This window comes from Oncorhynchus mykiss, chromosome 27 (genome assembly GCF_057628025.1).
Source record: "Oncorhynchus mykiss isolate SJ-2025 chromosome 27, ASM5762802v1, whole genome shotgun sequence".
In the NCBI taxonomy this organism is placed as follows: domain Eukaryota; kingdom Metazoa; phylum Chordata; class Actinopteri; order Salmoniformes; family Salmonidae; genus Oncorhynchus; species Oncorhynchus mykiss.
In genome coordinates this window covers 47205001-47219137 of record NC_143048.1, presented here as the reverse complement: position 1 = coordinate 47219137, position 14137 = coordinate 47205001, and the positions used below count along the sequence as shown (strand labels likewise).

Here is a 14137-nt window from a genome sequence, read left to right as displayed (position 1 = left end):
TATATAACAGTAATATAGCAGCAGTAATATATAACAGTAATATAGCAGCAGTAATATAGCAGCAGTAATATATAACAGTAATATATAACAGTAATATATAACAGTAATATAGCAGCAGTAATATAAAACAGTAATATAGCAGCAGTAATATATAACAGTAATATAGCAGCAGTAATATATAACAGTAATATAGCAGCAGTAATATAGCTGCAGTAATATATAACAGTAATATAGCAGCAGTAATATAAAACAGTAATATAGCAGCAGTAATATATAACAGTAATATATAACAGTAATATATAACAGTAATATAGCAGCAGTACTATATAACAGTAATATATAACAGTAATATATAACAGTAATATAGCAGCAGTACTATATAACAGTAATATATAACAGTAATACATAACAGTAATATAGCAGCAGTAATATAAAACAGTAATATAGCAGCAGTAATATAGCAGCAGTAATATACAACAGTAATATAGCAGCAGTAATATAGCAGCAGTAATATATAACAGTAATATAGCAGCAGTAATATAGCAGCAGTAATATATAACAGTAATATATAACAGTAATATATAACAGTAATATATAACAGTAATAAAGCAGCAGTAATATATAACAGTAATATATAACAGTAATATATAACAGTAATATAGCAGCAGTAATATATAACAGTAATATATAACAGTAATATATAACAGTAATAAAGCAGCAGTAATATAACAGTAATATATAACAGTAATATATAACAGTAATATATAACAGTAATATATAACAGTAATATATAACAGTAATATAGCAGCAGTAATATATAACAGTAATATATAACAGTAATATAAAACAGTAATATAGCAGCAGTAATATATAACAGTAATATAGCAGCAGTAATATAGCAGTAGTAATATATAACAGTAATATATAACAGTAATATATAACAGTAATATATAACAGTAATATATAACAGTAATATATAACAGTAATATAGCAGCAGTAATATATAACAGTAATATATAACAGTAATATATAACAGTAATAAAGCAGCAGTAATATATAACAGTAATATATAACAGTAATATATAACAGTAATATAGCAGCAGTAATATATAACAGTAATATATATATATATAACAGTAATTTAACAGCAGTAATATATAACAGTAATATATAACAGTAATATATATATAACAGTAATATAGCAGCAGTAATATATAACAGTAATATAGCAGCAGTAATATATAACAGTAATATATATATATATATATAACAGTAATATAGCAGCAGTAATATATAACAGTAATATATAACAGTAATATATATATAACAGTAATATAGCAGCAGTAATATATAACAGTAATATATAACAGTAATATATAACAGTAATATATAACAGTAATAAAGCAGCAGTAATATATAACAGTAATATATAACAGTAATATTTAACAGTAATATAGCAGCAGTAATATATAACAGTAATATATAACAGTAATATATATATATAACAGTAATATAGCAGCAGTAATATATAACAGTAATATATAACAGTAATATATAACAGTAATATAGCAGCAGTAATATAGCAGCAGTAATATATACCAGTAATATATAACAGTAATATATAACAGTAATAAAGCAGCAGTAATATAGCAGCAGTAATATATACCAGTAATATATAACAGTAATATATAACAGTAATATATAACAGTAATATATAACAGTAATATATAACAGTAATATATAACAGTAATAAAGCACCAGTAATATAGCAGCAGTAATATATAACAGTAATATTTAACAGTAATATAGCAGCAGTAATATATAACAGTAATATGGCAGCAGTAATATATAACAGTAATATATAACAGTAATATATAACAGTAATATATACCAGTAATGTATAACAGTAATATATAACAGTAATATATACCAGTAATATATAACAGTAATATATACCAGTAATGTATAACAGTAATATATAACAGTAATATATATATAACAGTAATATATAACAGTAATATATACCAGTAATATATAACAGTAATATATACCAGTAATGTATAACAGTAATATATAACAGTAATATATATATAACAGTAATATAGCAGCAGTAATATATAACAGTAATATATAACAGTAATATATAACAGTAATAAAGCAGCAGTATTATGTAACAGTAATATATAACAGTAATATATAACAGTAATATATAACAGTAATAAAGCAGCAGTATTATATAACAGTAATATATAACAGTAATATATAACAGTATTATATAACAGTAATATAGCAGCAGTAATATATAAAAGTAATATAGCAGTAGTAATATATAACAGTATTATATAACAGTATTATAGCAGCAGTAATATAGTAACAGTAATATATAACAGTATTATATAACAGTAATATAGCAGCAGTAATATATAACAGTAAAATAGCAGTAGTAATATATAACAGTTATATAACAGTATTATATAACAGTAATATAGCAGCAGTAATATATAACAGTAATATAGCAGTAGTAATATATAACAGTAATATATAACAGTAATATAGCAGTAGTAATATATAACAGTAATATATAACAGTAATATAGCAATAGTAATATATAACAGTAATATATAACAGTAATATAGCAGCAGTAATATATAACAGTAATATAGCAGTAGTAATATATAACAGTAATATATAACAGTAATATAGCAGCAGTAATATATAACAGTAATATATAACAGTAATATAGCAGTAGTAATATATAACAGTAATATATAACAGTAATATAGCAGTAGTAATATATAACAGTAATATATAACAGTAATATAGCAGTAGTATTATATAACAGTAATATATAACAGTAATATAGCAGTAGTAATATATAACAGTAATATATAACAGTAATATAGCAGTAGTAATATATAACAGTAATATAGCAGCAGTAATATATAACAGTAATATATAACAGTAATATATAACAGTAATAAAGCAGCAGTATTATGTAACAGTAATATATAACAGTAATATATAACAGTAATATATAACAGTAATATATAACAGTAATAAAGCAGCAGTATTATATAACAGTAATATATAACAGTAATATATAACAGTATTATATAACAGTAATATAGCAGCAGTAATATATAAAAGTAATATAGCAGTAGTAATATATAACAGTATTATATAACAGTATTATAGCAGCAGTAATATAGTAACAGTAATATATAACAGTATTATATAACAGTAATATAGCAGCAGTAATATATAACAGTAAAATAGCAGTAGTAATATATAACAGTTATATAACAGTATTATATAACAGTAATATAGCAGCAGTAATATATAACAGTAATATAGCAGTAGTAATATATAACAGTAATATATAACAGTAATATAGCAGTAGTAATATATAACAGTAATATATAACAGTAATATAGCAGTAGTAATATATAACAGTAATATATAACAGTAATATAGCAGCAGTAATATATAACAGTAATATATAACAGTATTATATAACAGTAATATAGCAGCAGTAATATATAAAAGTAATATAGCAGTAGTAATATATAACAGTATTATATAACAGTATTATAGCAGCAGTAATATAGTAACAGTAATATATAACAGTATTATATAACAGTAATATATAACAGTAATATATAACAGTAATATAGCAGTAGTATTATATAACAGTAATATATAACAGTAATATAGCAGTAGTAATATATAACAGTAATATATAACAGTAATATAGCAGTAGTAATATATAACAGTAATATATAACAGTAATATAGCAGTAGTAATATATAACAGTAATATATAACAGTAATATAGCAGTAGTAATATATAACAGTAATATATAACAGTAATATAGCAGCAGTAATATATAACAGTAATATAGCAGTAGTAATATATAACAGTAATATATAACAGTAATATAGCAGCAGTAATATATAACAGTTTATATATAACAGTAATATAGCAGTAGTAATATATAACAGTAATATATAACAGTAATATATAACAGTAATATATAACAGTAATATAGCAGTAGTATTATATAACAGTAATATATAACAGTAATATAGCAGTAGTAATATATAACAGTAATATATAACAGTAATATAGCAGTAGTAATATATAACAGTAATATATAACAGTAATATAGCAGTAGTAATATATAACAGTAATATATAACAGTAATATAGCAGTAGTAATATATAACAGTAATATATAACAGTAATATAGCAGCAGTAATATATAACAGTAATATAGCAGTAGTAATATATAACAGTAATATATAACAGTAATATAGCAGCAGTAATATATAACAGTAATATATAACAGTAATATAGCAGTAGTAATATATAACAGTAATATATAACAGTAATATAGCAGCAGTAATATATAACAGTAATATAGCAGCAGTAATATATAACAGTAATATAGCAGCAGTAATATATAACAGTAATATATAACAGTAATATAGCAGTAGTAATATATAACAGTAATATATAACAGTAATATATAACAGTAATATATAACAGTAATATAGCAGTAGTAATATATAACAGTAATATATAACAGTAATATAGCAGTAGTAATATATAACAGTAATATATAACAGTAATATATAACAGTAATATAGCAGCAGTAATATATAACAGTAATATAGCAGCAGTAATATATAACAGTAATATATAGCAGTAATATAGCAGTAGTAATATATAACAGTAATATATAACAGTAATATATAACAGTAATATATAACAGTAATATAGCAGTAGTAATATATAACAGTAATATATAACAGTAATATAGCAGTAGTAATATATAACAGTAATATATAACAGTAATATAGCAGCAGTAATATATAACAGTAATATAGCAGCAGTAATATATAACAGTAATATAGCAGCAGTAATATATAACAGTAATATATAACAGTAATATAGCAGCAGTAATATATAACAGTAATATATAACAGTAATATAGCAGTAGTAATATATAACAGTAATATATAACAGTAATATAGCAGTAGTAATATATAACAGTAATATATAACAGTAATATAGCAGTAGTATTATATAACAGTAATATATAACAGTAATATAGCAGTAGTAATATATAACAGTAATATATAACAGTAATATAGCAGTAGTAATATATAACAGTAATATATAACAGTAATATAGCAGTAGTAATATATAACAGTAATATATAACAGTAATATAGCAGTAGTAATATATAACAGTAATATAGCAGCAGTAATATATAACAGTAATATAGCAGTAGTAATATATAACAGTAATATATAACAGTAATATATAACAGTAATATAGCAGTAGTAATATATAACAGTAATATATAACAGTAATATATAACAGTAATATAGCAGCAGTAATATATAACAGTAATATATAACAGTAATATAGCAGTAGTAATATATAACAGTAATATATAACAGTAATATAGCAGCAGTAATATATAACAGTAATATAGCAGCAGTAATATATAACAGTAATATAGCAGCAGTAATATATAACAGTAATATATAACAGTAATATAGCAGTAGTAATATATAACAGTAATATATAACAGTAATATAGCAGTAGTAATATATAACAGTAATATATAACAGTAATATATAACAGTAATATAGCAGCAGTAATATATAACAGTAATATATAACAGTAATATATAACAGTAATATATAACAGTAATATATAACAGTAATATATAACAATAATATAGCAGTAGTAATATAAAACAGTAATATATAACAGTAATATAATGTAGCACTTTTTTTTACCTTCTCTTTATTCTTCTTTACGTTTCACCATTGTTTACCTGATAACTCCGGACGAGCTGTTGTCATGGTTACCACATGATTAGACTCTTAGTAAAGTAATTGTCTGTCCGTCCATCATAGCACCAATGTCCTCTTCCGCTCCAGCAACAGTCACAACCAACTGGTGGATTAGAAAAAAAATACGTAATTAAAATACGTTAGTTCATCAGTCTTGATTGGCCCAAGTGAGTTAATTCATTATTGATGGAACAAATTAATCAACACATATTCAAATTAATTCAGTGCAAATTTCATCAATTAGACAAAAGTTATTGACAAAATACAAGAGGGACAGCAAGTGAAGAGGATCTGGGGACCTATACCAAGTCTTTTCAGTCCCCTGAGGGACGTGTCCTCTTCACGACTGTCTTTGCGTGTTTGGATCTTGAGAGTTTGTTGTTGATGTGGACACCAAGGACCATGATAGTTTGTTGTTGATGTGGACACCAAGGACCATGATAGTTTGTTGGTGATGTGGACACCAAGGACCATGATAGTTTGTTGGTGATGTGGACACCAAGGACCATGATAGTTTGTTGGTGATGTGGACACCAGGGACCATGATAGTTTGTTGGTGATGTGGACACCAAGGACCGTGATAGTTTGTTGGTGATGTGGACACCAAGGACCATGATAGTTTGTTGGTGATGTGGACACCAAGGACCATGATAGTTTGTTGGTGATGTGGACACCAAGGACCATGATAGTTTGTTGGTGATGTGGACACCAAGGACCATTCTAGTTTGGTGGTGATGTGGACACCAAGGACCATTCTAGTTTGTTGGTGATGTGGACACCAAGGACCGTGATAGTTTGTTGGTGATGTGGACACCAAGGACCATGATAGTTTGTTGGTGATGTGGACACCAAGGACCATGATAGTTTGTTGGTGATGTGGACACCAAGGACCATGATAGTTTGTTGGTGATGTGGACACCAAGGACCATTCTAGTTTGGTGGTGATGTGGACACCAAGGACCATTCTAGTTTGTTGGTGATGTGGACACCAAGGACCATTCTAGTTTGTTGGTGATGTGGACACCAAGGACCATGATAGTTTGTTGGTGATGTGGACACCAAGGACCATTCTAGTTTGTTGGTGATGTGGTCACCAAGGACCATTCTAGTTTGTTGGTGATGTGGACACCAAGGACCATAATAGTTTGTTGGTGATGTGGACACCAAGGAACTTGAAACTCTCGACCCGCTTCACTACAGCCCTGTCGGTGTTAATGGGGGCCTGTTCGGCCCGCCTTTTCCTGTAGTCTGCGATCAGTACTATATAACAGTAAAATAGCAGCAGTATTATATAACAGTAATATATAACAGTAATATAGCAGCAGTAATATATAACAGTATTATATAACAGTAATATAGCAGCAGTAATATATAAATGTAATATAGCAGCAGTAATATATAACAGTAATATAGCAGCAGTAATATATAACAGTATTATATAACAGTAATATAGCAGCAGTATTATATAAATGTAATATAGCAGCAGTAATATAGCAGCAGTAATATATAAATGTAATATAGCAGCAGTAATATATAAATGTAATATAGCAGCAGTAATATATAACAGTAATATATAACAGTAATATATAACAGTAATATAGCAGCAGTAATATATAACAGTAATATATAACAGTAATATAGCAGCAGTAATATATAACAGTAATATAGCAGCAGTAATGTATAACAGTAATATATAACAGTAATATAGCAGCAGTAATATATAAATGTAATATAGCAGCAGTAATATATAACAGTAATATATAACAGTAATATATAACAGTAATATAGCAGCAGTAATATATAACAGTAATATATAACAGTAATATAGCAGCAGTAATATACAACAGTAATATACAACAGTAATATAGCAGCAGTAATATAGCAGCAGTAATATATAACAGTAATATAGCAGCAGTAATATAGCAGCAGTAATATATAACAGTAATATATAACAGTAATATATAACAGTAATATAGCAGCAGTAATATATAACAGTAATATATAACAGTAATATATAACAGTAATATAGCAGCAGTAATATAGCAGCAGTAATATATAACAGTAATATATAACAGTAATATAGTAACAGTAATATATAACAGTAATATAGCAGCAGTAATATATAACAGTAATATATAACAGTAATATATAACAGTAATATAGCAGCAGTACTATATAACAGTAATATATAACAGTAATATATAACAGTAATATAGCAGCAGTAATATATAACAGTAATATATAACAGTAATATAGCAGCAGTACTATATAACAGTAATATATAACAGTAATATGTAACAGTAATATAGCAGCAGTACTATATAACAGTAATATATAACAGTAATATATAACAGTAATATAGCAGCAGTAATATATAACAGTAATATATAACAGTACGATATAACAGTAATATAGCAGCAGTAATATATAACAGTAATATATAACAGTAATATATAACAGTAATATAGCAGCAGTACTATATAACAGTAATATATAACAGTAATATATAACAGTAATATAGCAGCAGTAATATATAACAGTAATATAGCAGCAGTAATATAGCAGCAGTAATATAGCAGCAGTAATATATAACAGTAATATAGCAGCAGTAATATAGCAGCAGTACTATATAACAGTAATATATAACAGTAATATATAACAGTAATATAGCAGCAGTAATATAGCAGCAGTACTATATAACAGTATTATATAACAGTAATATATAACAGTAATATATAACAGTAATATAGCAGCAGTACTATATAACAGTAATATATAACAGTAATATAAAACAGTAATATAGCAGCAGTAATATAGCAGCAGTAATATATAACAGTACGATATAACAGTAATAAAGCAGCAGTAATATATAACAGTAATATATAACAGTACGATATAACAGTAATATAGCAGCAGTACTATATAACAGTAATATATAACAGTAATATATAACAGTAATATAGCAGCAGTAATATATAACAGTAATATAGCAGCAGTAATATAGCAGCAGTAATATATAACAGTAATATATAACAGTAATATATAACAGTAATATAGCAGCAGTAATATATAACAGTAATATATAACAGTAATAAAGCAGCAGTAATATATAACAGTAATATATAACAGTAATATATAACAGTAATATATAACAGTAATATATAACAGTAATATATAACAGTAATATATAACAGTAATAAAGCAGCAGTAATATATAACAGTAATATATAACAGTAATATAGCAGCAGTAATATATAACAGTAATATATAACAGTAATATATAACAGTAATATATAACAGTAATATATAACAGTAATAAAGCAGCAGTAATATATAACAGTAATATATAACAGTAATATTTAACAGTAATATATAACAGTAATATATAACAGTAATATAGCAGCAGTAATATATAACAGTAATATATATATAACAGTAATATAGCAGCAGTAATATATAACAGTAATATATAACAGTAATATATAACAGTAATATAGCAGCAGTAATATAGCAGCAGTAATATATACCAGTAGTATATAACAGTAATATATAACAGTAATAAAGCAGCAGTAATATAGCAGCAGTAATATATACCAGTAATATATAACAGTAATACATAACAGTAATATATACCAGTAATATATAACAGTAATATATAACAGTAATATATAACAGTAATATATAACAGTAATAAAGCACCAGTAATATAGCAGCAGTAATATATAACAGTAATATTTAACAGTAATATATAACAGTAATATAGCAGCAGTAATATATAACAGTAATATGGCAGCAGTAATATATAACAGTAATATATAACAGTAATATATACCAGTAATGTATAACAGTAATATATAACAGTAATATATAACAGTAATATATACTAGTAATATATAACAGTAATATATACCAGTAATGTATAACAGTAATATATAACAGTAATATATATATAACAGTAATATATAACAGTAATATATACCAGTAATATATACCAGTAATGTATAACAGTAATATATAACAGTAATATATATATAACAGTAATATAGCAGCAGTAATATATAACAGTAATATATAACAGTAATATATAACAGTAATAAAGCAGCAGTATTATATAACAGTAATATATAACAGTAATATATAACAGTAATATATAACAGTAATATAGCAGCAGTAATATATAACAGTAATATATAACAGTAATATATAACAGTAATATATAACAGTAATAAAGCAGCAGTATTATATAACAGTAATATATAACAGTAATATATAACAGTATTATATAACAGTAATAAAGCAGCAGTATTATATAACAGTAATATATAACAGTAATATATAACAGTAATATATAACAGTAATATATAACAGTAATATAGCAGCAGTAATATACAGTCGTGTCCAAAAGGAATGAGGAAATTTTCACTTTTATTTTAGTTTTACATGGAAGCACAGAGCGAGACCTTCATTTCACCATCTCTTGTTAGGTTCACCCCCCCCCCCCCCCATTGTGTTGCTGTGGCCCTCTGCTGCTCTCACATTAGCTGTGTGTATTTCTTGTGTTTTGCTGTGTTTCAGGGGCCTCTGTCTAACCTCCCCAGTATGGACAGCTCCTCTCTGAAAGCATCCATGGTGAGTTAGCTACACCTAAACACTACTATATTCACATGGAGAGGACCAGGGAGGAGGAGGAGGGGGAGGAGAGGGAGGAGGAAGAGAGGGAGGAGGAGGACGTGGGATTAGGGAGAGGGAGGAGGAAGAGAGGGAGGAGGTGGGAATAGGGAGAGGGAGAGTAGGAGTAAAACTGGTTCTGTTATTCTCTCTATCGGGTGTTAATATTGTGTAAGGTGAAAGTTAAAGATTCACTCTTGAGTTTGACAGTTATGACTAAACATTGGCATTATTTTCTCTCTCCCTCTTTCTCCTCCTCAGACCCAGTTTGATCGTTACCTGTCTTCTCCTGATACCATGGTGATGTCTCAACTCAACTTCCTCCTCAGTGCTGCCATCAAGTGAGTCCTCCTTCCATAAGATAAGACCAGATCAAATTAAAGATGAGGTCATGAAAAACATTAAAAGGTGTACAGTTGACTTCGGAAGTTTACATACACCTTAGGCAAATACATTTAAACTCAGTTTTTCACATATTCCTGACATTTTAATCCTAGTAAAAATTCCCTGTTTTAGGTCAGTTAGGATCACCACTTTATTTTAAGAATGTGAAATGTCAGAATAATAAGTGCACCAGTCCCTCCTGCTGCAAAGCACCCCCACAACATGATGCTGCCACCACCGTGCTTCACGGTTGGGATGGTGTTCTTCGACTTGCAAGCCTCCCCTTTCCCTCCAAACATAACGGTGGTCATTATGGCCAAACAGTTCTATTTTTTGTTTCATCAGACCAGAGGACATTTCTCCAAAAAGTTTGATATTTGTTCCCATGTGCAGTGACTTCTTCCTTGCTGAGCGGCCTTTCAGGTTATGTCGATATAGGACTCGTTTTACTGTGGATATTGATACTTTTGTACCTGTTTCCTGCAGCATCTTCACAAGGTCCTTTGCTGTTGTTCTGGGATTAATTTGCACTTTTCGCACCAAAGTACGTTCATCTCTAGGAGACAGAACTCGTCTCCTTCCTGAGTGGTATGGCGGCTGCGTGGTCACATGGTGTTTATACTTACGTACTATTGTTTGTACAGATTAAAGTGGCGTTTGGAAATTGCTCCCAAGGATGAACCAGACTTTTCTGAGGTCTTGGCTGATTTCTTTTGATTTTCCCATGATGTAATGCAAAGAGGCACTGAGTTTGAAAGTATGCCTTGAAATACATCCACAGGTACACCTCCTATTGACTCAAATTATGTCAATTAGCCTATCAGAAGCTTCTGACATAATTTTCTGGAATTTTCCAAGCTGTTTAAAGGCACAGTCAACTTAGTGTATGTAAACTTCTGACCCACTGGAATTGTGATACAGTGAATTATAAGTGAAATACTCTGTCTGTAAACAATTGTTGTAAAAATTACTTGTGTCATGAACAAAGTAGATGTCATAACTGACTTGCCAAAACTATAGTTTGTTAACATGGAATTTGTGGATTGGTTGAAAAACGAGTTTTAATGACTCCAACCTAAGTGTATGTAAACTTCCGACTTCAACTGTATGTGGGCCCTCTTATTTGAATCAGTGTTGATCTTTGGTTTCCAAGGCTGGAGGCCAGAATGTCTAAACTTGCTATGACTATCCCTTTGTTTTAGTTCTATCTACTGCAAGGCTCTCCATGAGGTTCAGTACCACTAACATAGGAAAGGAGCCTAGTACAGCTAGCGTTAAGAGAGGAGAGGCCAGTACAGCTAGCGTTAAGAGAGGAGAGGCCAGTACAGCTAGCGTTAAGAGAGGAGAGGCCAGTACAGCTAGCGTTAAGAGAGGAGAGGCCAGTACAGCTAGCGTTAAGAGAGGAGAGGCCAGTACAGCTAGCGTTAAGAGAGGAGAGGCCAGTACAGCTAGCGTTAAGAGAGGAGAGGCCAGTACAGCTAGCGTTAAGAGAGGAGAGGCCAGTACAGCTAGCGTTAAGAGAGGAGAGGCCAGTACAGCTAGCGTTAAGAGAGGAGAGGCCAGTACAGCTAGCGTTAAGAGAGGAGAGGCCAGTACAGCTAGCGTTAAGAGAGGAGAGGCCAGTACAGCTAGCGTTAAGAGAGGAGAGGCCAGTACAGCTAGCGTTAAGAGAGGAGAGGCCAGTACAGCTAGCGTTAAGAGAGGAGAGGCCAGTACAGCTAGCGTTAAGAGAGGAGAGGCCAGTACAGCTAGCGTTAAGAGAGGAGAGGCCAGTACAGCTAACGTTAAGAGAGGAGAGGCCAGTACAGCTAGCGTTAAGAGAGGAGAGGCCAGTACAGCTAGCGTTAAGAGAGGAGAGGCCAGTACAGCTAGCGTTAAGAGAGGAGAGGCCAGTACAGCTAGCGTTGAGAGGAGAGGCCAGTACAGCTAACGTTAAGAGAGGAGAGGCCAGTACAGCTAGCGTTAATAGAGGAGAGGCCAGTACAGCTAGCGTTAAGAGAGGAGAGGCCAGTACAGCTAACGTTAAGAGAGGAGAGGCCAGTACAGCTAGCGTTAAGAGAGGAGAGGCCAGTACAGCTAGCGTTAAGAGAGGAGAGGCCAGTACAGCTAGCGTTAAGAGAGGAGAGGCCCTACACGTGTTTGTGTTGTTGTTCTTGTTTAAGGAGCTAATGCTTTTAGTTGTATATGTGGGTCTGCTATTGGAGTGTGAGGCTGCTTTGGGTGTGTGTGTTTGTGTGCTGTGAGTCACATTACTGGGAAATGCAGGCAGCTTGAGGAGCAGCAGCGCTCGTGTACCTCACCCAGGTTTATAATGTTCTCTATTCATGGAAACACACACACAACACACACACAACACACACACACACACACACACACACACACACACACACACACACACACTAGTACTGATAGATTGGCAGGACACCAATAATTACCTTCTGGTCCATCTCTCTCTTTATTTGTATCCTAACCCCCCCCCCTCTCGCTACCTGCTTTTTCCCTCCATCTCTCTGTTTTACCCTTTCTCTGACCCCCCCCCCCCCCCCCTCTCTCTCCGACCCCCACCCCAACCACCTCTCCTTACCCACACAAACAACTTAGTGCCATCCTAACAACACGTGATGTTCTCCCCGAGCGTGACACTTGAGAGGACAACATGAAACACTGAGGGGTAGTTACATTTACAGGATCAGCACAACTCTGATTCAGTTGTAGAATGGTTTTATATACACACACACACACACACACACACACACACGTCTTACTATACAGTGCATTCAGAAAGTATTCAGACCCCTTGAATTTTTCCACATTTTATTACGTTACAGCCTTATTCTAAATTTCTTAAATGTCCCTCATCAATCGACATCACAATACCCCATAATGACATCACAATACCCCATAATGACATCACAATACCCCATGACGACAAAGCAAAAACAGGTTTTTAGAAATGTTTGCTAATTTATAAAAAATAAAAAAAACACATTTACATAAGAAATCAGACCCTTTACTTAGTACTTTGTTAAAGCACCTTTGACAGTGATTACAGCATCGAGTCTTCTTGGGTATGATGCTTGGCAGATTTGTATTTTGGAGAGTTTCTCCTATTCTTCTCTACAGATCCTCTCAAGCTCTGTCAGGTTGGATGGGGAGCGTTGCTGCACAGCTTTTGTTCAGATCTCTCCAGAGATGTTGGATCAGGTTCAAGTCCGG

General features: G+C 30.2%; 1 protein-coding gene across 4 annotated transcripts in view; it reads left to right on the top strand.

Moving 5' to 3' along the window:
- cog6 (component of oligomeric golgi complex 6) overlaps positions 1–14137 on the top strand; it is a 233091-nt gene that overhangs the window by 155268 nt on the left and 63686 nt on the right. For all 4 annotated transcript variants that reach the window (XM_090224018.1, XM_090224019.1, XM_036964969.2 and 1 more), the window contains 2 exons: positions 10445–10498; positions 10799–10878. In XM_090224018.1, the coding sequence (XP_090080144.1) occupies positions 10445–10498; positions 10799–10878 (134 nt within the window). The remainder of the gene's footprint in view (positions 1–10444; positions 10499–10798; positions 10879–14137) is intronic.